Source organism: Bombina bombina, chromosome 4 (genome assembly GCF_027579735.1).
Source record: "Bombina bombina isolate aBomBom1 chromosome 4, aBomBom1.pri, whole genome shotgun sequence".
In the NCBI taxonomy this organism is placed as follows: domain Eukaryota; kingdom Metazoa; phylum Chordata; class Amphibia; order Anura; family Bombinatoridae; genus Bombina; species Bombina bombina.
In genome coordinates, this window is record NC_069502.1 from 49,354,231 (window position 1) to 49,382,121 (window position 27,891).

General features: G+C 40.5%; 1 protein-coding gene across 1 annotated transcript in view; it reads right to left on the minus strand.

Annotated features, from left to right (window-relative positions):
- The window catches only part of LOC128656839 (sodium-dependent multivitamin transporter), a 339,096-nt gene that overhangs the window by 205,275 nt on the left and 105,930 nt on the right, over positions 1–27,891 (minus strand). Inside the window, exon 4 of the mRNA XM_053711005.1 lies at positions 4,703–4,768. Within this exon, the coding sequence (XP_053566980.1) occupies positions 4,703–4,768 (66 nt within the window). The remainder of the gene's footprint in view (positions 1–4,702; positions 4,769–27,891) is intronic.

The following is a 27,891-nucleotide window of genomic DNA, read 5'->3' on the forward strand; positions in this document are numbered from 1 at the left end:
CCCTACGTGCCTGGATGGCGAATCCGGAATTCTTAGCCTTTAGTTTAGTCAAATGAACAATGGCATCAGAAACAAATGAGTTAGCTAGCTTAAGCGTTCTAAGCTTGTCAATAATTTCAGTCAATGGAGCTGTATAGATGGCCTCTTCCAGGGCCTCAAACCAGAATGCCGCTGCAGCAGTGACAGGCGCAATGCATGCAAGGGGCTGTAAAATAAAACCTTGTTGAATAAACATTTTCTTAAGGTAACCCTCCAATTTTTTATCCATTGGATCTAAAAAAGCACAACAATCCTCAACCGGGATAGTGGTACACTTTGCTAAAGTAGAAACTGCTCCCTCCACCTTAGGGACCGTCTGCCCTAAGTCCCGTGTAGTGGCGTCTATTGGAAACATTTTTCTAAAAATAGGTGGTGGGGAAAAAGGCACACCCGGTCTATCCCACTCCTTGCTAATAATTTCTGTAAGCCTTTTAAGTATAGGAAAAACATCAGTACATACCGGCACCGCATAGTATTTATCCAGCCTACACAATTTCTCTGGTACTGCAACTGTGTTACAGTCATTCAGAGCAGCTAATACCTCCCCAAGCAATACACGGAGGTTCTCAAGCTTAAATTTAAAATTAGAAATCTCTGAATCAGGTTTCCCCGAGTCAGAGATGTCACCCACAGACTGAAAGCTCTCCGTCCTCATGTTCTGCATATTGTGACGCAGTATCAGACATGGCTCTTACAGCATCTGTGCGTTCTGTATCTCTTCTAACCCCAGAGCTATCGCGCTTGCCTCTTAATTCAGGCAATCTGGATAATACCTCTGACAGGGTATTATTCATGATTGCAGCCATGTCCTGCAAGGTAATCGCTATAGGCGTCCCTGATGTAATTGGCGCCATACTAGCGTGCGTCCACTGAGCGGGAGGCGAAGGGTCTGACACGTGGGGAGAGTTAGACGGCATAACTTCCCCCTCGATAGAACCCTCTGGTGAAAATTCTTTTATAGATAAAGACTGATCTTTACTGTTTAAGGTGAAATCAATACATTTAGTACACATTCTCCTATGGGGCTCCACCATGGCTTTCAAACATAACATGTGTCAGACATGTTTATACAGACTAGCAATGAGACTAGCAAGCTTGGAAAACACTTTAAAACAAGTTTACTAGCAATATAAAAAACGTTACTGTGCCTTTAAAAAAAACAAATTGTCAAAATTTGAAATAACAGTGAAAAAAGGCAGTTACACTAACGAAATTTTTACAGTGTATGTAATAAGTTAGCAGAGCATTGCACCCACTTGCAAATGGATGATTAACCCCTCAATACCAAAAACGGAATAAATGACAAAAACGTTTTTCAAACAGTCACAACAACTGCCACAGCTCTACTGTGGCTTTTTACCTCCCTCAAAAACGACTTTGAAGCCCTTTGAGCCCTCCACAGATGTCCTGGAACATGCAGGAAGAAGCTGGATGTCTGTGTGTGTAATTTTTTCAGCGCAAAAAAGCGCTAAAATAGGCCCCTCCCACTCATATTACAACAGTGGAAAGCCTCAGGAAACTGTTTCTAGGCAAAAATCAAGCCAGCCATGTGGAAAAAACTAGGCCCCAATAAGTTTCATCACCAAACATATATAAAAAACGATTAAACATGCCAGCAAACGTTTTCTATTACACTTTTATAAGAGTATGTATCTCTGTTAATAAGCCTGATACCAGTCGCTATCACTGCATTTAAGGATTTACTTACATTACTTCGGTATCAGCAGCATTTTCTAGCAAATTCCATTCCCTAGAAAAATATTAACTGCACATACCTTATTGCAGGAAAACCTGCACGCCATTCCCCCTTTGAAGTTACCTCACTCCTCAGAATATGTGAGAACAGCAAAGGATCTTAGTTACTTCTACTAAGATCATAGAAAACGCAGGCAGATTCTTCTTCTAAATACTGCCTGAGATAAACAGTACGCTCCGGTACCATTTTAAAATAACAAACTTTTGATTGAAGAAATAAACCAAGTATAAAACACCACTCTCCTCTTACGACCTCCTTTGTTGAGAGTTGAAAGAGAATGACTGGATATGGCAGTGAGGGGAGGAGCTATATAGCAGCTCTGCTGTGGCTGATCCTCTTGCAACTTCCTGTTGGGAAGGAGAATATCCCACAAGTAATGGATGATCCGTGGACTAGATACACTTAACAAGAGAAATCAAGCGTTCAATCTCCAAGCAGCCAGCTGCAGAGAAATTAGATTTGGATGATGGAAGGGTCCCTGAATGAGAAGCTCCTGCCTCAATGTAATGAATAGATATCTTCCAGTATAGGATAAGAGGAAGGGGTGTTTCCCTTAAATTCGAAAAGCAGCAAAATTTAGTGATCTGCATAAAGTCGAATATAGTAAACTCATAAATTCTAAGCACATCCTGGATTTAACCATAGGACTTTCTTCTAAATAAGTACAGCAGTCAAATTGCCGCGCTCTAGCGACAGTGACACAGCTGAAAGCGGTTGAAAACCTTGGAGTACGACCCTTTCGGAATCATGGAAGGAAGCAACTACCCTCTTAGGAAGTAGCAAGTCTCGTAGCCCAGCTGAAGCTATTCTATCCCAGGAATGACTATCCATCCTTAGCTGAGAAGGGAATATCTCCTGAAAAATAGCTTACTATAAAACCTCCAAAAAAACAAACAAAAAACACAGGATACATGCGGGACAGGAGAAAACGACACTGTCGCAGCATGTGGGATTGAACATGCAAACATTCCAGTTTGAGAGTTCCCAAATTAGACCACAAAAGTCCATGTGGTCCCTAAAATGTTGTGGGTACTGTAGGAATGTAGTAAAATGACCATTGTCCACATACTCCCCAATAGAATATCTTCAAGAAAAGAGGGACTTAGAAAAAAATGGAAAACACCATCCTTTTTTTTTTTTTTTTTTTTAGAACCTCTTATTTCTGTCATGCAGAAAAAAAAGTAAAAAGTTAACAATGCTGGTCACACACATCGTGAAGAACAAGCGACGTCACGTGTCACAATTCCATATAAAATCAGAACAGAACCGCAGAGCACTGCATGCTGTCATGGAAAAAAAAAAAATCCCATACCCACAATAGACATCTCTCATCCTGAGTAAAAAAAGTGGTGAAAGGATGCTGAATATGGGCCATAATAAAATGTAATAAAAAAATCCAGTGTTCCGATGGAGAGAATAGTGCGAGCCCAACGGTGGTTAACCAAGCTCCGCCCATCGTGGGTGTAGACAAACCGGAACCGCAGAGAAACCATACACAAGCAATGGCGCGCACATAAAGGCACGAATCAAAGCTCCGCCCATCGTGGGCGTAACGTTAAGCACCCATGCGGCTAAAAATGTAAACCAACATAACATTTGAGAAAATCCCCAAATCAACTTAAGACCCCCTGTCGATTTAACTAGCAAAGAAGTCGTAGCAAACAGGAGTACCACTTAGGAAAGGGGACAGTTCATTCATTTAGAAACAGCCTTAACCCCTTATCCCTGGCGACTTCGCACAAGCAGGCTAATTTCTACTCCCACAGATTTTATATTACTATCGGGAGTCCGGTACATAAAATTTGTCACAGATAACAAACAGTTCTAGCGAGGTAGGAGAACCCTCCCTGTCGCTGAGAAAGGAAGTAAAAGTCACCGTAGTCCATACATAGTGAAGCCATGTTGCTTCCAAATACAAGGGTGCTCAAGAAAAACTAACCACCAATTCAGGGATACGTTCTCAATAAAAGTGCCAGCTCCTTTCTGTGTACATATATAGGGAGTCCCCAAGATTGATACCCATGTTTCCCAGCTTGTCTGACTCTTTTCTGAGCTACCAGAGGGTTTTTTACCAGAAATAAAGCATAGCACTTATCTTTAGAAGGCTGCAAGGCATCTCACCCGGCTTGTGAAGTTCTCTTCTTCCCTTCACATTGGCCTGTGGAAAACAAAAGGTACTGAGCATTTTCTCCCTCAGATCCTTTACAAACAGGGCAGCATACAATCTATGGGAGACGCAGTGAGAAAAATGTCCCACAAGTTCCCACGGCCTAAAAGCCACCAAATGCTTCTCTTATGATATGGAAGAGACTGATTTGGTCTAGGCTACACCCCATAACAAAGTAACACTATGGTATTACATACAAAATAATAAACACTTGATTGAAGAATCTATAACCAACACCTCACTCTGCCTCTTCCTATCACTAAAACAGGCAAAGAGAATGACTGGAGGGGGAGGCGATATCCCATAAGTAAGGATGAAATCCGTGGACTCGTCATATCTTGTAAAAGAAATATAGTTTGTATAGTTTATTCACACAAATTTTACTTCTAAAATTGTTTAAACCTGAACTGCAACAAAAAGCTCAAAACCACCTTAGCACCCGGGAGGGAAGTGGCTTAGCAGCCAAAGGGTTAAATAACACTTCCTTTAAAGTACAGTTGAAACTAGTCAAAATGGGACCCATGCTAAGATTCTATGTAGGACTAGGGACAAGCACCCTCCAAAAAAAAAAAAAAAAAAAATATTGAGTTTCCTCATTCCAGCTTTTCAAAACTGCAAAGTAGTAGCAACGTTTTACCAGGGCATTAATTGCAGGTAGTGAACAAGGACTGAGTAAACTTTTTACTACAAACTAATTAAATGTATTTCATACTAGAACTTCTTCTGCGTACAGTACTCACCATCTGGAATATGAAGGTCACCGTCCCACAGATACGTACAGCTTTACTGAACCGAAGCTCCAGGTACTGAGAACAGAGGGAAGATGACAAGGTGACAGTTACATGGCCGTATACAGTGCAGTCAGTTTGAAACTGTATTAAATGTGATAAACATGCATGCAATGATTTTATCAAAAGAAATGATTAAGTTTTTAAATACATTTTAATCCCATTTTTATATTAAAAAAAAAAAAAAAAATGTACGGGCATCTATGAGGCTGAATTATATAAAAAAAGTGAAAACCATAGTAAAACAGAATTTATGCTTACCTGATAAATTACTCTCTCTTGTGGTGTATCCAGTCCACGGGTTCATCCTTTACTTGTGGGATATTCTCCTTCCTAACAGGAAGTTGCAAAGAGAGCACACAGCAGAGCTGTCCATATTGCTCCCCCTCTAGCTCCACCCCCCAGTCATTCGACCGAAGGTTAGGAAGAAAAAGGAGAAACCATAGGGTGCAGTGGTAACTGTAGTTTAAAAATAAAAACCACCTGTCTTAAAATGACAGGGCAGGACATGGACTGGATATACCACAAGAGAAAGTAATTTATCAGGTAAGCATAAATTCTGTTTTCTCTTGTAAGGTGTATCCAGTCCACGGGTTCATCCTTTACTTGTGGGATACCAATACCAAAGCTTTAGGACATGGATGAAGGGAGGGAACAAGACAGGTACCTTAAACGGAAGGCACCACTGCTTGTAAAATCTCTCCCCCAAAAATAGCCTCAGAAGAAGCAAAAGTATCGAATTTGGAAAAAGTATGCAGCGAAGACCAAGTCGCTGCCTTACAAATCTGTTCAACAGAAGCCTCATTTTTAAAAGCCCATGTGGAAGCCACTGCTCTAGTAGAATGAGCAGTAATTTTTTTCAGGAGGCTGCTGGCCAGCAGTCTCATAGGCCAGACGGATGATGCTTTTCAGCCAAAAGGAAAGAGAGGTAGCAGTCGCCTTCTGACCTCTCCTCTTACCAGAATAGATAACAAACAATGAAGTTGTTTGTCTGAAATCCTTAGTTGCTTGTAAATAAATCTTTAAAGCACAAACCACATCAAGATTGTGTAACAGACGTTCCTACTTCGAAGAAGGATTAGGACACAGAGAAGGAACAACAATTTCCTGGTTAATATTCTTATTAGACACAACCTTAGGAAGAAAACCAGGTTTGGTATGCAAAACTACCTTATCTGCATGGAACACCAAGTAAGGTGAGTCACACTGTAAAGCAGATAACTCTGAAACTCTTCGCGCAGAAGAGATAGCTACCAAAAACAAAACTTTCCAAGATAGAAGCTTAATATCTATGGAATGTAAAGATTCAAACGGAACCCCTTGCAGAAATGAAAGAACTAAATTCAGACTCCATGGCGGAGCCACAGGTCTATAAACAGGCTTGATTCTGACTAAAGCCTGAGTAAACGCTTGAACGTCTGGTACCTCCGCCAGACGTTTGTGTAAAAGAATAGACAAAGCAGATATCTGTCCTTTTAAGGAACAAGCTGACAATCCTTTCTCCAATCCATCTTGGAGAAAAGACAATATCCTGGGAATCCTAATCTTACTCCATGAGTAGCCCTTGGATTCGCACCAACAAAGATATTTTCGCCAAATCTTATGGTAGATTTTCCTGGTGACAGGCTTTCTAGCCTGAATCAGGGTATCGATAACCGACTCAGAGAAACCACGCTTAGATAGAATTAGGCGTTCAATCTCCAAGCAGTCAGATGCAAAGAAATTAGATTTGGATGTTTGAAAGGACCTTGAAGTAGAAGGTCCTGCCTCATTGGCAGAGTCCATGGTGGAACGGATGACATGTCCACTAGGTCTGCATACCAGGTCCTGCGTGGCCACGCAGGCGCTATCACCGACGCCCTCTCCTGCTTGATTTTGGTAACCAAAACGAAGAAGGAGAGGAAATGGTGGAAACACATAGGCCAGATTGAAGGACCAAGGCGCTGCTAGAGCATCTATCAACACCGCCTGGGGATCCCGGGAACTGGACCCGTAAAGAGGAAGTTTGGTGTTCTGACGGGACACCATCAGATCCAATTCTGGAGTGCCCCATAGCTGAGTCAGCTGTGCAAACACCTCCGGGTGGAGTTCCCACTCCCCGGATGACGACTTAGAAAATCCGCCTCCCAGTTGTCTACTCCTGGGATGTGAATTGCTGAGAGGTGGCAAGAGTGATCCTCCGCCCACCTGATTATTTTGGTTACTTCCATCATTGCTAGGGGACTCCTTGTTCCCCCTTGATGGTTGATGTAAGCTACAGTCGTGATGTTGTCCGACTGAAATCTGATGAATTTGGCCGCAGCTAGCTGAGGCCATGCCTGAAGAGCGTTGAATATCGCACTCAGTTCCAGAATGTTTATCGGGAGAAGAGCTTCTTGCCGAAACCATAAGCCCTGAGCTTTCAGGGAGTCCCAGACTGCACCCCAGCACAACAGACTGGCATCGGTCGTTACGATGATCCACTCTGGTCTGCGTAAACACATTCCCTGAGACAGGTGATCCTGAGACAACCACCAGAGAAGAGAATCTCTGGTCCCCTGGTCCAACTGTATTTGAGGAGACAAATCTGCATAATCCCCATTCCACTGTTTGAGCATGCATAGTTGCAGTGCTCTGAGGTGTATCCGTGCAAAAGGGACTATGTCCATTGCCGCTACCATTAGTCCGATTGTCTCCATGCACTGAGCTACAGGCGGCAGAGGAATGGAATGAAGAGCTCGGCAAGTAGTTAAGAGTTTTAACTTTCTGAACTCCGTCAGAAATATTTTAATTTCTATCGAGTCTATTAGGGTTCCTAGGAATGGAACTCTTGTGAGGGGGAGAGAGAACTCTTTTTGATGCTCACCTTCGACCCGTGAGACCTCAGAAAGGCCAATACAATTTCCGTGTGAGACTTGGTTCTTTGGAAAGTAGACGCCTGAATTAAGATGTCGTCTAGGTAAGGCGCCACTGCTATGCCCCGCGGTCTTAGAACCGCCAGGAGGGACCCTAGCACCTTTGTGAAAATTCTGGGAGCAGTGGCCAACCCGAAAGGAAAAGCCAAAAACTGATAATGCTTGTCCAGAAAGGCGGACCTGAGAAACTGGTGATGATCTTTTGTGGATAGGAATGTGCAGATACGCATCCTTTAGATCCACGGTAGTCATATATTGACCCTCCTGGATCATTGGTAAGATTGTCCGAATGGTCTCCATCTTGAATGATGGGACTCTGAGGAATTTGTTTAGAATTTTGAGATCCAGGATTGGTCTGAAAGTTCGTTCTTTTTTGGGAACCACAAACAGGTTTGAGTAAAAACCCAGCCCTTGTTCCACAATTGGAACTGGGTGGATCACTCCCATTGTATGAAGGTCTTCCACACAGCGCAAGAACGCCTCTTTCTTTGTCTGGTCTGTAGACAGACGAGGGGAGTCCTTGAATTCTAGAAGATATCCCTGGGATACAATCTCTAATGCCCAGGGATCGTGTACATCTCTTGCCCAGGCCTGAGCGAAGAGAGAGAGTCTGCCTCCTACTAGATCCGGTCCCGGATCTGGGGCTACCCCATCATGCTGTCTTGGAGGCAGCTGCAGGCTTCTTGGTCTGTTACCCTTGTTCCAGCCATGGTAAGGTTTCCAGGCTGCCCTGGGTTGTGAAGTATTACCCTCTTGCTTTGCAGCAGGGGAAGATGAAGCGAGACTGCTCCTGAAATTCCGAAAGGAACGAAAATTATTTTGTTTGTTCTTCGTCATGAAAGACTTGTCCTGGGGGAGAGCATGGCCTTTTCCCCCCAGTGATTTCTGAAATAATCTCTTTCAATTCAGGCCCAAAGAGGGTCTTTCCTTTGAAAGGGATGTTCAATAGTTTGGATTTTGACGACACATCGGCCGACCAGGACTTTAGCCATAACGCCCTGCGCGCTAAAATGGCGAAACCTGAATTTTTTGCCACTAACTTTGCAAGTTGGAAAGCGCGTCTGTGATAAAAGAATTAGCCAGCTTAAGAGCCTTAATTCTATCTATAATGTCCTCATATGAGGTCTCCGTCTGGACTGCATCTTCCAGCGCCTCGAACCAGAAAGCAGCTGCAGTAGTTACAGGAACAATGCATGCTATAGGTTGGAGAAGAAAACCTTGATGAACAAAAATTTTCTTAAGTAAACCCTCTAATTTTTTATCCATAGGGTCTTTAAAAGCACAACTGTCCTCAATTGGTATGGTTGTGCGTTTAGCAAGTGAAGAAACAGCCCCCTCCACCTTAGGGACCGTCTGCCACGAGTCCCACGTGGTGTCAGATATGGGGAACATTTTCTTAAAAATAGGAGGGGGGACAAACTGAATACCTGGTCTATACCACTCCTTAGTTACTATATCCGCAATCCTCTTAGGGACCGGGAACACATCAGTGTAAACAGGAACTTCTAGGTACTTGTCCATTTTAAACAATTTCTCTGGAACCACCAAAGGGTTGCAGTCATCCAGAGTAACTAATACCTCCCTGAGCATTAAGCGGAGGTGTTCTAGTTTAAATTTAAAAGCCAACGTAACCGAGTCTGCCTGAGGAGCAACCTTTCCCGACTCGGAAATTCCTCCCTCAGACAGCACATCCCTCGCCCCCATTTCAGAGTGTTGTGAGTGTATATCGGATACGGCTACTAAAGCGTCAGAATGCTCATAATCTTTTCTTAAAACAGAGCTATCACGCTTTGCAGGTAACACGGGCAGTTTAGATAGAAACACTGAGAGGGTATTATCCATAACTGCCGTCAAGTCTTGTAAGGTAAAAGAGTTAATAATAAAAACGGTAAGATGGCGCTAATAGCTTTGGGTTAAATATGGTTCCAATATGATCACCAAATGTCTCTTTGATTATCTATATTCAATAGGGTTTAAAACTTTTAAAGGTAGCCTTAAGGTATGTCGTTTTCAAATAAAATATTTTATAGCAATATCCAATCAGTGCACCTTACACTTATCTAATGTGACCAATACGTTAGACTAGACTTGATTGTTAGATTTAAATAAACATATACTTTATTCTCCACCAATAAAAACAAACAGTTGTCAGACGATTAAAATCTAATAAAAAACAAAAATTATTCATACACACATGCAACCTCAGTTCCCTATCAGACTATTGTGTAGTGTCTATAAGTTATCTAATTGAAATAGCAGCGAATCAAAACCTTCTCCTGTGATATATAGAAACAGATTTTGTTGAGTGTCTATAAGTTTTCTAATTGAAATAGCAGTGAATCAAAACCTTCTCCTGTGATATATAGAAACAAGAGATATATAATAATGTGCAAAATACATATAATTGTGCAAAAATAATTGTGCAAAAATACAAAAAAGAGGGATGAACCAAACGATAGTGTTATACTTTAAGCCACTTTCGTAACCGGTTCCTCTTATACCCAAATACTCCTTCTTAATGTTTATGTAAACAATGGAAATGTTAAAAGGTCTTTCTGTAGAAATCTTCAATAGGTCAAACAGTCTTTCTCATAGGCACCTTTTCAATAAATAATTACGGATCCAATCTCAATTAATAGCTGGGTTAAAATCTGGGTTAAAATTTCAAATTTCACCTCATACAGGTTTTTTAGTTAGAGTTCAACTTGATAATATTTCTTTAAAAAGCAATGATTATTCAGCAGGTCAGCTATTTGTAAGCTGGCTCTTACCTGCTTCTTCCTCCAGCGGTGTTGTTTGTGTTATTGTCAGACCGGGAGTCCTCGCGCTCTTCCACTTCAAATGCGCCTCTGACGTCACCGGCTTCTGACAGCTGTTCAAAGGAATGAGAAAATACTTGCGCAAGTATGCCTTTGTGTCCGTTCACCGTTGATATCTCTGCACTTGAGTACTTATCGTACGCAGAGATCTTTGGTTTTTCAGCTTGACAGCTTTTTACTCCCTCCGGATCGTAAGTTTATATTCTTTTACAGGTATCGCTCACAGCACTTTCTACGCGTTTCACCCCTGTTATCCGGGGTTTTCTCAAGATCCTGTGTGTATCGCACCTGCTCATTAAATACCCAGCCTGTTCCGGTATTCTCACAGATAGCCTCGTTTCCCTCTTTTAGGTGCCTATTTTAGATGAGATCCTCATGCCTTTATTGTCTGACCACCTCCATTTTTTCTTCCTTTAATCTGTACTCCATACATTGTTCATTTGATTTGATAGTCCCAAAAGTTCAGTGGCTTTTTATTTACTTATTGTTTTTAACTGGAACTCCCTCATGTATAAATTCGTTAAGTGAAAAATTACTTAATATGAAAAAATAAAATTATATATAAAAATTGAACGATATGAAAATTTGAAGTATATGAAAATATACAAAATTAAAATTTAGAATTGCCTAAATCATAATAGTGGCTTCTTTTGATGTATCGTTTGTAATCCTAAAAAGTATAGTATGTTAAAAAATTTTGCTACATTTATAATTGGCACCTAAAAAACAATCTGATATTGAATCGCCCTAAGGATAAAAAAATATGATCTCCTTTATTTAATATTCATTCTCCACCCCAGGGATTACTAGACTTTTTTTCTTTGTGCTATATTGACAAGATTTACATGTTGTACAGGGAAAGAATCCTTTGATCTTATACATACAACATGTAAATCTTGTCAATATAGCACAAAGAAAAAAAGTCTAGTAATCCCTGGGGTGGAGAATGAATATGAAATAAAGGAGATCATTAGATGTAGTAGTAAAGGAGTTGTATATATAATAAAGTGCACGTGCAATTTAATCTATGTAGGCGAGACCAGCAGGATGCTGAGGGACCGGATTCGAGAGCATTTATGGAATAATGAAAAGGGAAAATTAGAAACACACTTGTACCAACATTTTAGGGACATACATAAAAACAACTTTAAAGACTTTAGTTTTTGGGGAATCTGTAAGGTAAAAGGTAATTGGAGAGGGGGAGATTATAACAATAAATTACTTAGAAAAGAGGCTGAAATTATCTATAATTTTAATACACTGCACCCCCATGGACTAAATTCCGAACTGGATATCGCCCCCTTCTTAGGAGAATAGCCTTAAATTATTTCAAATTCCATTATCTCAAATTTCTGATGACTAGTAATAAAACCACTTCCACATCCATACCCCTATATATATATATATATATATATATATATATATATATATATATATATATATATATATATAGAAACAACCAGGGCCAATTCCCAGTTATATAGAAAAATAGGTAGTAGCTATCACCCACCGATTAGGTTAAATCACTACGAGAGTTCTTTAACATTGTATATTTTTTTATCCTTAGGGCGATTCAATATCAGATTGTTTTTTAGGTGTCAATTATAAATGTAGCAAAATTTTTTAACATAGTATACTTTTTAGGATTACAAACGATACATCAAAAGAAGTCACCATTATGATTTAGGCAATTCTAAATTTTAATTTTGTATATTTTCATATACTTCAAATTTTCATATCGTTCAATTTTTATATATAATTTTATTTTTTCATATTAAGTAATTTTTCACTTAACGAATTTATACATGAGGGAGTTCCAGTTAAAAACAATAAGTAAATAAAAAGCCACTGAACTTTTGGGACTATCAAATCAAATGAACAATGTATGGAGTACAGATTAAAAGAAGAAAAAATGGAGGTGGTCAGACAATGAAGGCATGAGGATCTCATCTAAAATAGGCACCTAAAAGAGGGAAACGAGGCTATCTGTGAGAATACCGGAATAGGCTGGGTATTTAATGAGCAGGTGCGATACACACAGGATCTTGAGAAAGCCCCGGATAACAGGGGTGAAATGCGTAGAAAGTGCTGTGAGCGATACCTGCAAAAGAATATAAACTTACGATCCGGAGGGAGTAAAAAGCTGTCAAGCTGAAAAACCAAAGATCTCTGCGTACGATAAGTACTCAAGTGCAGAGATATCAACGGTGAACGGACACAAAGGCATACTTGCGCAAGTATTTTCTCATTCCTTTGAACAGCTGTCAGAAGCCGGTGACGTCAGAGGCGCATTTGAAGTGGAAGAGCGCGAGGACTCCCGGTCTGACAATAACACAAACAACACCGCTGGAGGAAGAAGCAGGTAAGAGCCAGCTTACAAATAGCTGACCTGCTGAATAATCATTGCTTTTTAAAGAAATATTATCAAGTTGAACTCTAACTAAAAACCTGTATGAGGTGAAATTTGAAATTTTAACCCAGATTTTAACCCAGCTATTAATTGAGATTGGATCCGTAATTATTTATTGAAAAGGTGCCTATGAGAAAGACTGTTTGACCTATTGAAGATTTCTACAGAAAGACCTTTAACATTTCCATTGTTTACATAAACATTAAGAAGGAGTATTTGGGTATAAGAGGAACCGGTTACGAAAGTGGCTTAAAGTATAACACTATCGTTTGGTTCATCCCTCTTTTTTGTATTTTTGCACAATTATATGTATTTTGCACATTATTATATATCTCGTTTCTATATATCACAGGAGAAGGTTTTGATTCGCTGCTATTTCAATTAGAAAACTTATAGACACTCAACAAAATCTGTTTCTATATATCACAGGAGAAGGTTTTGATTCGCTGCTATTTCAATTAGATAACTTATAGACACTACACAATAGTCTGATAGGGAACTGAGGTTGCATGTGTGTATGAATGATTTTTGTTTTTTATTAGATTTTAATCGTCTGACAACTGTTTGTTTTTATTGGTGGAGAATAAAGTATATGTTTATTTAAATCTAAGAATCAAGTCTAGTCTAACGTATTGGTCACATTAGATAAGTGTAAGGTGCACTGATTGGATATTGCTATAAAATATTTTATTTGAAAACGACATACCTTAAGGCTACCTTTAAAAGTTTTAAACCCTATTGAATATAGATAATCAAAGACACATTTGGTGATCATATTGGAACCATATTTAACCCAAAGCCATTAGCGACATCTTACCGTTTTATTATTATTTTTTGTCTAAATTAACTGTCTAGGAAGGAGACAGTATCACAAGATAGGCTTATTTGGGTTTTTGTCTAGCGCTACACACATAATTTTTATACACAAGGTCAAAGTTAGACGCGCTAGAGGTACTAGGCGTCGCTTGAGCGGGCGTAACTGGTTGTGACACTTGGGGAGAGGTTAATGGGCTAACCTCATTACCTTCTGTCTGAGAATCATCTTGGGCCACATTTTTAAGTGCAACAATATGTTCTTTAAAGTGTATAGACATATTAGTACAAGTGGGACACATTCTGAGAGGGGGTTCCACCATGGATCTAAACACATTGAACAAGGATTTTCCTTAGTGTCAGACATGTTTAACAGACTAGTAGTAAGACAAACAGGCTTAGAAATCACTTTAATCAAGTAAAAACACACTTTGCAAAAAACGTTACTGTTCCTTTAAGAGATAAAAAAGGCACACAATTTTCCAAAACAGTGAAAAATGAAGCAAACTTTTCGAAATTTTTACAGTATGTACCTAAAGCATTGGTAAGATTGCACAACTAGCAAGAAAAACGGATCAATAGCAAGCTAACAACCGGTTAAAACTACTTCAGCACCTTGCCACAGCTCTGCTGTGGCCCTACCTGCCCTTAGGAACCAGATTTGTTGGGAAAAAAGCTTCTTATAGGCCCTCAAACTGCAGCAGGACCCTCCATGTGAAACAGCCTGAAGATCTAGTCAATCTAACTGCACATCTGAGGCGCAAAATTAGGCCCCTCCCACCTTACTCCGGTGCTGTGAGACCTAAAGAAACACTCCTAAGTGTTATAATAGCCATGTGGTTAACAACCCCTGAAAGAAACCCAAAGGAACCTTCAAAGTGTCTCAAAAAACGATATTTATCAGTAAAAACCGTTTGCCATAAAATAGTGTCAACCAGCATAAATTAGCCCTGTTATGTAAGCTTGCAATTCCATACTTAGTCTCTCAATAAAGCTTACCCTTCCCTCATGGGGATCTTATCAGTCCTTTTCTAGCATTGTCACAGTCTTGTCTAGAAATAAATGACTGAATATACCTTATTGCAGCCTAACCTGCAAACCGTTCCCCCCAACTGAGGTTTTCCTGTACTCCTCAGTCCTCTGTGGGAAGAGCAGTGGATTTTAGTTACAACATGCTAAAATCATCTTCCTCCCTGCAGAAATCTTCATCTCTTTTCTGCTAGAGAGTAAATAGTACAAACCGGTACCATTTAAAATAACAAACTTTTGCTTGTAGAACAAAAAACTACAAATCTAACACCACATTCACTTTACCTTTCCGAGAGGGACCCTATTGCTTAGAGCCGGCAAAGAGAATGACTGGGGGGTGGAGCTAGAGTGGGAGCTATATGGACAGCTCTGCTGTGTGCTCTCTTTGCCACTTCCTGTTAGGAAGGAGAATATCCCACAAGTAAAGGATGAACCGTGGACTGGATACACCTTACAAGAGAAAATAACGTAAGGTGAGTAACTTTGCTTTAGGTGCATATATTGTTCATTTTGCTGGTCGTTAATCATTTTATAATTTACAGTTTTTCATTTCTCTTTAAAGGACGGTTTGCTGACTTTATTGGAGGAAAGTGACACGCCTCAAAAACAAACAAAAGCCTTCGGTGTAAAGGGCCATTTTCATTTTATTCTATACATTTTTATTTAACAAACAGCTACAAAAAAAACAAAAACAAAGCTCCTATGCTTCTTTACCAGTGTCTGGTATACACACACACACACTCTTTTGCCAAAAGGAAAATAAAAAGATTATTGCAGGTTAATGTTTGGCCTATGACCTGGGTGTCAGGTGTAATTGCAAGGGCTTTGCTATATTTGACCAGATTTCATTGTAGTACAGTAGCCTGGAGCAAAACAGATTCAACAAGAAAACGCAGCAATATCAATTAAGTGGTTAAACATATGATGGTACTGGGGAGTACAGTAAATTGATTCTGTCTGTGCAAATCTCACAGCCACATCTAATGCACTGGAGAATGATAAACAGTAGCAGCTGGTTATGTTCAGAAAGTTGTTTTTTTTTTACACCATGGAACTAAATAAATAGTAACTGTAAATATAAAACAAACCTAAAATATAATTTGCAGATATAAAAACTGCAATAATCTTTTGATACTGCTCAAGAGAAATATCCAAAATTCAATCAAAGATATACAGGAAAAGACCATATTGATGGTAGACTTTCCATTTTTTTTATAAATCAGGCCGAAATGGAAGCGATATTTTACATCGACTTTAACCCCTTAACGACCAGCGATGTACCCTGTACGACGCTGGTTGTTAAACCCTTAAGGACGCTGCAGTCCTGGGCTTCTCTCTGCCGCAATCTCGCTAAAAATAGCAAGATTGCACTATATCTGCATGCCCTATGAGTGAGGCACTGCAGAAATAGAGTTGCAGTTACCGATGCAGAGGGTGACACTCTGTGGCCCTCTATGCATTGGACAGCTTTGGTGCCGATCAATGGTGGGTGGCCCATTGCTACGGGAAAAAAAACAAAAACGTGGAGACGCAGTGGGAAGGAGGGAGGAGGGGGAATCAGGGAGAGGAGATTTTTAGTGTAAAGTGGGCTAGAGGGAGGGAGGTATGTTAATGAGGGGGGCAGATACACTACAGAATATTTTTTTTGTGTGTGAAATAAATGAAAATTATAGCAAACCGGGTACTGGCAGAACCTAAGATGGCAGCTAATAGGTAGAGGGGGGGATCCTACACTGAAGAAAAAATATATTTTTATTTTAGAACTGACAGACTTTCTGCCAGTACTTAAAAGGGACTCGAAACCCAATTTTTTTTTTTCCTGATTAAGATAAAGAATACGATTTTAACCCCTTAAGGACCACAGCACTTTTCCATTTTCTGTCCATTTGGGACCAAGGCTATTTTTACATTTCTGCAGTGTTTGTGTTTAGCTGTAATTTTCCTCTTACTCATTTACTGTACCCACACATATTATATAGCGTTTTTCTCGCCATTAAATGGACTTTCTAAAGATACCATTATTTTCATATCTTATAATTATATAATATATTATATGAGGAAAAAAAAAACACTTTTTCTAACTTTGAACCCCAAAATCTGTTACACATCTACAACCACCAAAAAACACCCATGCTAAATAGTTTCTAAATTTTGTCCTGAGTTTAGAAATACCCAATGTTTACATGTTCTTTGCAAGTTATAGGGAAACAAATACAAGTAGCACTTTGCTATTTCCAAACCACTTTTTTTCAAAATTACCGCTAGTTACATTGGGACACTGATATCTTTCAGGAATACCTGAATATCCCTTGACATGTATATATTTTTTTTTAGAAGACATCCCAAAGTATTGATCTAGGCCCATTTTAGTATATTTCATGCAACCATTTCACTACCAAATGCGTTCAAATAAAAAAAATTGTTCACTGTTTCACAAATTTTAGGTTTCTCACTGAAATTATTTACAAACAACTTGTGCAATTATGGCATAAATGGTTGTAAATGCTTCTCTGGGATCCCCTTTGTTCAGAAATAGTGGACATATATGGCTTTGGCATTGCTTTTTGGTATTTAGAAGGCCGCTAAATGCCACTGCGCACCACACGTGTATTATGCCCAGCATTGAAGGGGTTAATTAGGGAGCTTGTAGGGAGATTGTAGGGTTAATTTTAGCTTTAGTATAATGTAGTAGACAACCCAAAGTATTGATCTAGGTCCATTTTGGTATAATTCTGCCACCATTTCAGGGTTAATTTTAGCTTTAGTGTAGGTATCAACCTCCCACATGACACATCACACCCCCTGATCCCTCCCAAACAGCTCTCTTCCCTCCCCCACCCCACAATTGTCCCCGCCACCTTAAGTACTGGCAGTAAGTCTGCCAGTACTAAAATAAGAGTTTTTTGGGATTTAAACAAAAAACAAAATAATAATTCTGCTCTGTAGGATCCCCCCTTAGCCCCCAACCTCCCTGATCCCCCCAAACAGCTCTCTAACCCCCCTCTCTGCCTTATTATGCGCCATATTGGGTACTGGCAGCTGTCTGACAGTACCCAGTTTGAAATCAAATATGTTTTTTTTATCAAATTCTTTATTTTATTATTTTAAAAATGCTATTTTCTGTAGTGTAGCTGCCCCCCCTCAACCCCCAACCTCCCACCCTCCCAGATCGTTAAAATGTTTAATGTTCCCACCCTCTCTCCCACCAAGTACCGCAAATATGTTCCATAGTGTAGGTTTCCCACCCCCCCGCGCGCGCACCCGCTCCCGTGCACACATGCGCACACATGCCCACGCGCGCGCGCACACTCGATCCCGCCCCCCTTCCCACCGATGGCCGCCCACCCGCCTTCCTGGATCAGCTCCCACCCACCAACAAACATGGCCATTGATGGCCGATGCAGAGAGGGCCACAGGGTGGCTCTCTCTGCATCGGACAGCTAAAAAATGTTATAGCAGGATGCCTCAATATCGAGGCATCACTGCTATAACATGAAAGCAGTTGGAAGTGATCAGGATCGCTTCCACTGCTTTCAAAGACCAACGACGTACGGGGTACGTCCTTGGTCATTAACTGCATTTTTTTGCAGGACGTACCCCATACGTCGTTGGTCGTTAAGGGGTTAAACAACTTTTCAATTTACTTCTATTATTTAATTTGTTTCCTTCTCTTGTTATCCTTTGCTGAAAGGTTTATCTTGGCAAGCTCAGGAGCAGCAGAGAACCTATGTTCTAGCTGTTGATTGGTGGAGATATATCTCTCTCTCCCTATCTCGATTGTGATTGGCTCACCCATGTGTTCAGTTAGAAACCCTTAGGGCATTGCTGCTCCTTTAACAAATGATACCAAGAGAATGAAATGAGTAATTACTGTTGGGGACCAATACCCAAGCTAGAGGAAACAGATAAATAGGGAGGGACAAGACAGGCAGTCATAAACAGAAGGCACCACCGCTTGAAGAACCTTCCTCCCAAAGATAGCCTCAGAAGAAGCAAAAGTATCAAATTTGGAAAAAGTGTGAAGGGACCACCAAGTCGCAGCTTTACAAATCTGTTCCACAGATGCATAGTTTTTAAAAGCCCATGTGGAAGCCACAGGCCTAGTAGAATGAGCCGTAATTCTTTCAGGAGGCTGCTGTCCAGCAGTCTCATATGCCAGGCGGAAGATACTTCTCAGCCAAAAAGAAAGAGGTAGCCGTAGCTTTCTGACCCCTACGCTTTCCAGAATAAACAATGAATAATGAAGATGATTGATGGAAATCCTTAGTTGCCTGTAAGTAAAAAACGTTAAGGCACGGACCACATCCAAGTTATGTAACAGACGCATTAGGACACAAAGGAGGAACAACAATTTCCTGAGTAATATTCTTATTCGAAACAACCTTAGGAAGAAAACCAGGTTTGGTATGTATAACCATCTTATCAGAATAAAATATGAGATAAGGCAAATCACATTGTAAAGCTGAAAGCTCAGAAACTCTTTGAGCAGAAGAAATAGCAGCCAAAAACAGAACTTTCCAAGATAATAGTTATCTATGGAATCCATAGGTTCAAACGGAACCCCTTGCAGAACTCGAAGAACTAAATTCAAACTCCAAGGAGGAGTAATAGGTCTAAATACAGGCTTAATTCTAGATAGAGCCTGACAAAAAGACTGAACATCTGATACATTTGCCAAACGTTTGTGAAACAGAATTGACAAAGCTGAAATTTGTCCTTTTAAGAAACTTGCTGATAACCCTTTCTCCAATCCTTCTTGGAGAAAAGACAAAATCCTAGGAATCCTAACTTTACTCCATGAGTAACCCTTGGATTCACACCAATAAAAATATTTACGCCATATCTTATGATAGATTTTCCTAGTGACAGGCTTTCTAGCCTGTATCAAAGTATTGATGATAACTGAATCAGAGAATCCTCGCTTTGATAAAATCAAGCATTCAATCTCCACACAGTCAGTTGCAGGGAAATTAGATTTGGATGTTGGAAAGGACATTGAATGAGAAGGTCCTGTCTCAACAAAAGTTTCCACGGTGGCAGAGAGGACATGTCCACTAGATCCGCATACCAAGTCCTGCGTGGCCACACAGGCGCTATCAGGATCACTGAAGTTCTCTCTGAGAGGAAACGGCGGAAACACATAAGCTAGGCTAAACAACCAAGGCACTGTCAAGGCATCTATCAGTTCGGCTTGAGGATCCCTTGACCGGGATCCGTATCTTGGACGCTTAACATTCTGACGAGATGCAATCAAATCCAACTCCGGTCTGCCCCATCTGTGAATCAACGAGGCAAATACCTCCGGGTGAAGTTCCCACTCCCCTGGATGAAAAGTCTAACGACTTAGAAAATCTGCTTCCCAGTTCTCTACCCCTGGGATGTAGATTGTTGACAGATGACAAGAGTGGGCCTCTGCCCAACTGATTATCTTGGATACTTTTATCATCGCTAAGGAACTCCTTGTTCCCCCCTGATTGACATATGCCACAGTCGTTATGTTGTCCAACTGGAATCTGATGAATTTGGCTGAAGCCAACTGAGGCCATGCCTGAAGAGCATTGAATATTGCCCTCAGTTCCAAAATATTGATTGGAAGTAGAGACTCCACTTGAGTCCAAACACCCTGAGTCTTCAAGGAATTCTAAACTGCACCCCAGAAGGCTGGCATCTGTTGTCACTATCACCCACGAGGGTCTGCGGAAACAAGTCCCCTGGGACAGATGAACCGGCGACAACCACCAAAGAAGAGTTTCTGGTCTCTTGATCCAGAATTATCTTTGGAGATAAATCCGCATAATCCCCATTCCACTGACCGAGCATGCACAGTTGCAGAGGTCTGAGAAGAAAGCGAGCAAACGGAAGGATGTCCATTGCCACTACCATTAATCCGATTACCTCCATACACCGAGCCACTGATGGCCGAGGAATGGACTGAAGTGCTCGGCAAGTATTCAAAATCTTTGATTTTCTTACCTCCGTCAGAAATATTTTCATGGCTACCGAGTCTATCAGAGTTCCCAAGAAAGGAACCCTTGTCTGTGGAACAAGTGAACTTTTCTCTATGTTCACCTTCCAGCTGTGAGTTCTCAGAAAAGACAACACTGTGTCCGTGTGAGATTTTGTCAAATGATATGTTGACGCCTGAATCAAAATATCGTCCAGATAAGGCGCCACCGCTATCCCTTGCGGTCTGAGAACCGCCAAAAGAGACACCAGAACCTTTGTGAAGATTCTGGGTGCTATAGCCAACCAGAAAAGAAGAGCCACAAACTGAAAATGTTTGTCCAAGAAGGCAAACCTTAGAAACTGATGATGATCTTTGTGAATTGGAATATGAAGGTAAGCATCCTTCAAATCCACAGTAGTCATATATTGACCCTCCTGAACCATTGGCAAAATCGATCAATTTGTCTCCATCTTGAATGATGGAACTCTTAGAAATTTGTTGAGGTCCAAAATGGGTCTGAACGTCCCCTCTTTTTTGGGAACCACAAATAGGTTTGAGTAAAACCCCTGCTGTCCCTGTTCTAATTTTGGAACAGGACAGATTACTCCCATAGTAAAAAGATCTTTTACACAGCATAAGAACGCCTCTCGATCTGGTTTGCAGATAATTCTGAAAGATGAAATCTCTGTCTTGGGAGAAAATCCTTGAATTCCAATTGATAACCGTGGGTCACTATTTCTAGTGCACAGGAATCCTGAACATCTCTTGCCCAAACCTGAGCAAAGAAAGAGTCTGCCCCATACTAGATCCGGTCCCGGATCGGGGGCCACCCCTTCATGCTGTCTTAGGACCAGCAGTGGGTTTTTTGGATTGTTTACCCTTATTCCAGTTCCGATTGGGTCTCCAGACTGACTTAGATTGGGAAAAATTCCCTTCCTGCTTTGTGGAAGAAGAAGCGGGGGGTCCTCCTTTAAAATTCCGAAAGGAACGAAAATTATTGTTTACCCCTCATTTTAACCGACCTATCCTGAGGTAGGGCATGGCCTTTACCTCCTGTAATATCAGAAATGATCTCCTTCAATTCTGGCCCAAAAAGGGTCTTACCTTTAAAGGGAATAGCTAAAAGCTTATGTTTTGATGACACATCAGCAGACCAAGATTTGAGCCACAATGCTCTACGTGCTAAAATAGCAAATCCTGCATTTTTTGCCGCTAATTTAGCAATTTGAAAAGCGATTAGCTAGCTTAAGAGCCTTAATTCTATCTAGAATGTCATCTAATGGAGTCTCAACTTTAAGAGACTCTTCTAAAGCCTCAAACCAAAAAGCTGCTGCCGTAGTTACTGGAACAATGCAAGCCGTAGGTTGTAAAAGAAATCCCTGATTAACAAATAATTTCTTTAGTAGACCCTCTAATTTCTTATCCATAGGGTCCTTGAAAGCACAACTATCCTCAATAGGTATAGTAGTACGCTTAGCTAGGGAAGATATGGCTCCCTCTACCTTAGGGACCGTCTGCCATGAGTCCCGAATGGTATCGGATATAGGAAACATTTTCTTAAAATTAGGAGAGGGAGAAAACGGTATACCTGGTCTATCCCATTCCTTACTAATAATTTCCAAAATTCTCTTAGGAACCGGAAAAACATCAGTGTAAGTAGGAACTTACAAATTTTTATCCATTTTACACAATTTCTCTGGAGGAATCACAATAGGATCACAATCATCCAGAATCACTAAAACCTCCCTAAGCAACAGGCGGAGGTGTTCAAGCTTAAATTTAAATGACATAGCATCCGAATCTGTCTGAGGCAAAACATTCCCTGAAGCAGAAATTTCACCCTCAGACTACTCCCTGATCCCCAACTCAGAGCACTGTGAGGGAACATCGGAACATGTATCTTCCTCATCAGACTTATGAGAAAGGGCAACTTGGGAAGCAGAACCGAGGACAGGCACCGTACTTTCTGAATTTCTAGATTTCCTCTTGCGTTTTCCCTGTAATCTGGGAATGGCAGTTAATGTCGCTGAAGACACCTGGGCAGCAATTTCTGCTTTTAAATAAACTCCACTAGGAGTTATAGATGAACCTCAGGGCACTGCATGTGGCACCATTGAGGCTTGGGACATAGCAGGAGAAAACAGATATTATTTTAACAGCATCATCCCGAGAGACAACAGGCTCAAAAATGTTACCTTTATTTTGCATGGTTTTCTTGACACATGAACAAAATTGCATAGGAGCTGCAATTTGCGCATCTAAACACAATAAGCATGAAGCAAGCTCTTGCTCCATATCAGACATGTTGTGAAACAGTAAATAATCTTGTGCAGATAAGTTTCAAAGATTTTAATATACAATTAAAATAAGCCAAGGAAAAAATACACTTTAAATGTTATTTCAAAGTAGGATCGATCCCCAACTAAAATTATGTGAGAAAAGTTTAAAAAAAAAAAAAAAACACACCCCATCAAATAAACTTCTAAAATACCCCTCAGGCAAACCCACACCTCAATTACTGAGGTGCCTTACCGCTACCAATTAAGACCGGATCACCTAGAAATGGAGAAAAACAACAACTTTTTCCTCAGATAGGTTATGAAGTAAAGCCGGTCATGTGACCGCAGCTGCCAAGCTCAAATTACTGCTGTGACACAGAGAGGCAAAACTTCCTGGTACATAGAGTACCAGAATTATCTGTTTTTTCAAACTTGACAGTTTCAAATGTTGCATTGTTTTATTTTAAAGCAAAGGGGAAATGAATAAGCTGCTGAAATATAAAATTCAACCTTACTTTCAGTTTAAACTTGTTGTGTTTTATCAAGTAAAATATGTCAGAAAATAAAGCTTAATAAAAACATTTTACTGTTTCTTTTTAAAAGCTATTAAATGTTAGTCTCACACATGCTACAGCGCCTGCTTCATGCCCCAGTGTAACCCATACAACAGGATTATCTATATCTCCATAAAAAAAGCAGTGTCTTTTAATTTGTTAATTGCATGGTCTCCCCAACTGAAAGAAAAAGCACTTACCTGCTCCGCTGTCAGGCATGTAGAAAGTTACTAGGTATGAGAGGACACAGTTCTTTACAGAGACCTTTGAAAAAGAAAGAACAGAGTAGCCAACTCTGGCTTTCTAAACTAGGGCAGCAATTGTAAGGCACTTGTAAAGAGGTACTTACTGCGTTTTCCTAACTGCTTTAAAGCCACCACTACCGACTGCAAGGAATGACGTGGAATACGGCTATACCCCAAAACGTGCTTGTAGATGAAATCAACATTTTTCTTCAGACACCTAAACTTCACCTCCACCATGCACCAAAAACAAAGAGAATGACTGGGGGTTGTGGGTAAGGGAGTGATACTTAGCAGTTTAACTGTGGTGCTCTTTGCCTCCTCCTGCTGGCCAGGAGTGATATTCCCAACAGTAATTTCTCAAGCCGTGGACTCACCATATGTTAGGAAAGAAAATATATATATACATGGCAAGGGTTATTCAGGGATTCCTGACAGATATCAGTGTTACAATGCAACTATCACTAATTTTGAAAAGAAAAAGAAAATGGTTTGGAAATAGCATAGTGTAAGGCCGCCATCTCAGAGAATCTGCGTGCCAAAGCAATAGCCAGTAGAAAAAGAACCTCCCAAGACAGTAACTTAATGTCAACTGAATGCATGGGCTCAAACGGAGCCCTCTGCAAAAACCTAAGAACCAAATTTAAACTCCAAGGAGGAGTGGAATGTCTAAACACAGGCCTGATTCTAGACAGAGCCTGAACAACAGACTGCATATTAGGAAGCTCAGCGAGCCTCTTGTGTAATAACAGAGCCGAAATCTGTCCCTTCAAGGAACTAGCGGCCATCCTGGAGAAAGGAAAAAATCCTGTACACCCGGACCTTACCAGAATAACATAATTTATGTAAGAACTTACCTGATAAATTCATTTCTTTCATATTAGCAAGAGTCCATGAGCTAGTGACGTATGGGATATACATTCCTACCAGGAGGGGCAAAGTTTCCCAAACCTTAAAATGCCTATAAATACACCCCTCACCACACCCACAATTCAGTTTAACGAATAGCCAAGAAGTGGGGTGATAAGAAAAAAGTGCGAAAGCATATAAAATAAGGAATTGGAATAATTGTGCTTTATACAAAAAAATCAAAACCACCACAAAAAAGGGCGGGCCTCATGGATTCTTGCTAATATGAAAGAAATGAATTTATCAGGTAAGTTCTTACATAAATTATGTTTTCTTTCATGTAATTAGCAAGAGTCCATGAGCTAGTGACGTATGGGATAATGATTACCCAAGATGTGGATCTTTCCACGCAAGAGTCACTAGAGAGGGAGGGATAAAATAAAGACAGCCAATTCCTGCTGAAAATAATCCACACCCAGAATAAAATTTTAATGAAAAAACATAAGCAGAAGATTCAAACTGAAAACACTGCCTGAAGTACGTTTCTACCAAAAACTGCTTCAAAAGAAGAAAACACATCAAAATGGTAGAATTTAGTAAAATTATGCAAAGAGGACCAAGTTGCTGCTTTGCAAATCTGATCAACCAAAGCTTCATTCCTAAACGCCCAGGAAGTAGAACTGACCTAGTAGAATGAGCTGTAATCCTTTGAGGCGGAGTGTTACCCGACTCAACATAGGCATGATGAAATAAAGATTTCAACCAAGATGCCAAAGAAATGGCAGAAGCTTTCTGGCCTTTCTAGAACCGGAAAAGATGACAAATAGACTAGAAGTCTTTCGGAAAGACTTAGTAGCTTCAACATAATATTACAAAGCTCTAACAGCATCCAAAGAATGCAATGATTTCTCCTTAGAATTCATAGGATCAGGACATAATGAAGGAACCACAATTTCTCTACTAATGTTGTTAGAATTCACAACCTTAGGTAAAAAATTCAAAAGAAGTTCGCAGCACCGCCTTATCCTGATGCAAAATCAGAAAAGGAGACTCACAAAAAAAAAAGAGTAGATAATTCAGAGACTCTTCTGGCAGAAGAGATGGCCAAAAGAAACAAAACTTTCCAAGAAAGTAATATAACGACCAAAGAATGCATGGGTTCAAAAGGAGGAGCTTGAAGAGCCCCCAGAACCAAATTCAAACTCCAAGGAGGAGAAATTGACTTAAAGACAGGTTTTATACGAACCAAAGGTTGTACAAAACAAATATCAGGAAGATTAGCAAACCTTCTGTGAAAAAGAACAGAAAGAGCAGAGATTTGTCTTTCAAGGAACTTGCGGACAAACCTTTATCTAAACCATCCTGAAGAAACAGTAAAATTCTCGGTATTCAAAAAGAATGCCAAGAAAAAAGATGAGAAAGACACTAAGAAATATAAGTCTTCCAGACTCTATAATATATCTCTCTAGATACAAATTACGAGCCTGTCACATAGTATCAATCACAGAGTCAGAGAAAACAGAATTTATGCTTACCTGATAAATTACTTTCTCCAACGGTGTGTCCGGTCCACGGCGTCATCCTTACTTGTGGGATATTCTCTTCCCCAACAGGAAATGGCAAAGAGTCCCAGCAAAGCTGGTCACATGATCCCTCCTAGGCTCCGCCCACCCCAGTCATTCGACCGACGGACAGGAGGAAATATATATAGGAGAAACCATATGATACCGTGGTGACTGTAGTTAGAGAAAATAATTCATCAGACCTGATTAAAAAACCAGGGCGGGCCGTGGACCGGACACACCGTTGGGGAAAGTAATTTATCAGGTAAGCATAAATTCTGTTTTCTCCAACATTGGTGTGTCCGGTCCACGGCGTCATCCTTACTTGTGGGAACCAATACCAAAGCTTTAGGACACGGATGAAGGGAGGGAGCAAATCAGGTCACCTAAATGGAAGGCACCACGGCTTGCAAAACCTTTCTCCCAAAAATAGCCTCCGAAGAAGCAAAAGTATCAAATTTGTAAAATTTGGCAAAAGTGTGCAGTGAAGACCAAGTCGCTGCCTTACATATCTTGTCAACAGAAGCCTCGTTCTTGAAGGCCCATGTGGAAGCCACAGCCCTAGTGGAGTGAGCTGTGATTCTTTCAGGAGGCTGCCGTCCGGCAGTCTCATAAGCCAATCGGATAATGCTTTTAAGCCAAAAGGAAAGAGAGGTAGAAGTCGCTTTTTGACCTCTCCTTTTACCAGAATAAACAACAAACAAGGAAGATGTTTGTCTGAAATCTTTAGTAGCCTCTAAATAGAATTTTAGAGCACGGACTACGTCCAAATTGTGTAACAAACGTTCCTTCTTTGAAACTGGATTCGGACACAAAGAAGGTACAACTATCTCCTGGTTAATATTTTTTTTGGAAACAACTTTCGGAAGAAAACCAGGCTTAGTACGCAAAACCACCTTATCTGCATGGAACACCAGATAGGGCGGAGAACACTGCAGAGCAGATAACTCTGAAACTCTTCTAGCAGAAGAAATTGCAACCAAAAACAAAACTTTCCAAGATAATAACTTAATATCTACGGAATGTAAGGGTTCAAACGGAACCCCTTGAAGAACTGAAAGAACTAGATTTAGACTCCAGGGAGGAGTCAAAGGTCTGTAAACAGGCTTGATCCTAACCAGAGCCTGAACAAATGCTTGAACATCTGGCACAGCTGCCAGTCTTTTGTGAAGTAAAACAGATAAAGCAGAGATCTGTCCCTTCAGAGAACTTGCAGATAATCCTTTCTCCAAACCTTCTTGTAGAAAGGATAGAATCTTAGGAATTTTTATCTTGTTCCATGGGAATCCTTTAGATTCACACCAACAGATATATTTTTTCCATATTTTATGGTAAATTTTCTTTCTAGCCTGAATCAGAGTATCTATTACAGAATCTGAAAACCCACGCTTTGATAAAATCAAGCGTTCAATCTCCAAGCCGTCAGTTGGAGGGAAACCAGATTCGGATGTTCGAATGGACCCTGAACAAGAAGGTCCTGTCTCAAAGGTAGCTTCCATGGTGGAGCCGATGACATATTCACCAGGTCTGCATACCAAGTCCTGCGTGGCCACGCAGGAGCTATCAAGATCACCGAGGCCCTCTCCTGATTGATCCTGGCTACCAGCCTGGGGATGAGAGGAAACGGTGGGAATACATAAGCTAGGTTGAAGGTCCAAGGTGCTACTAGTGCATCTACTAGGGTCGCCTTGGGATCCCTGGATCTGGACCCGTAGCAAGGAACCTTGAAGTTCTGACGAGACG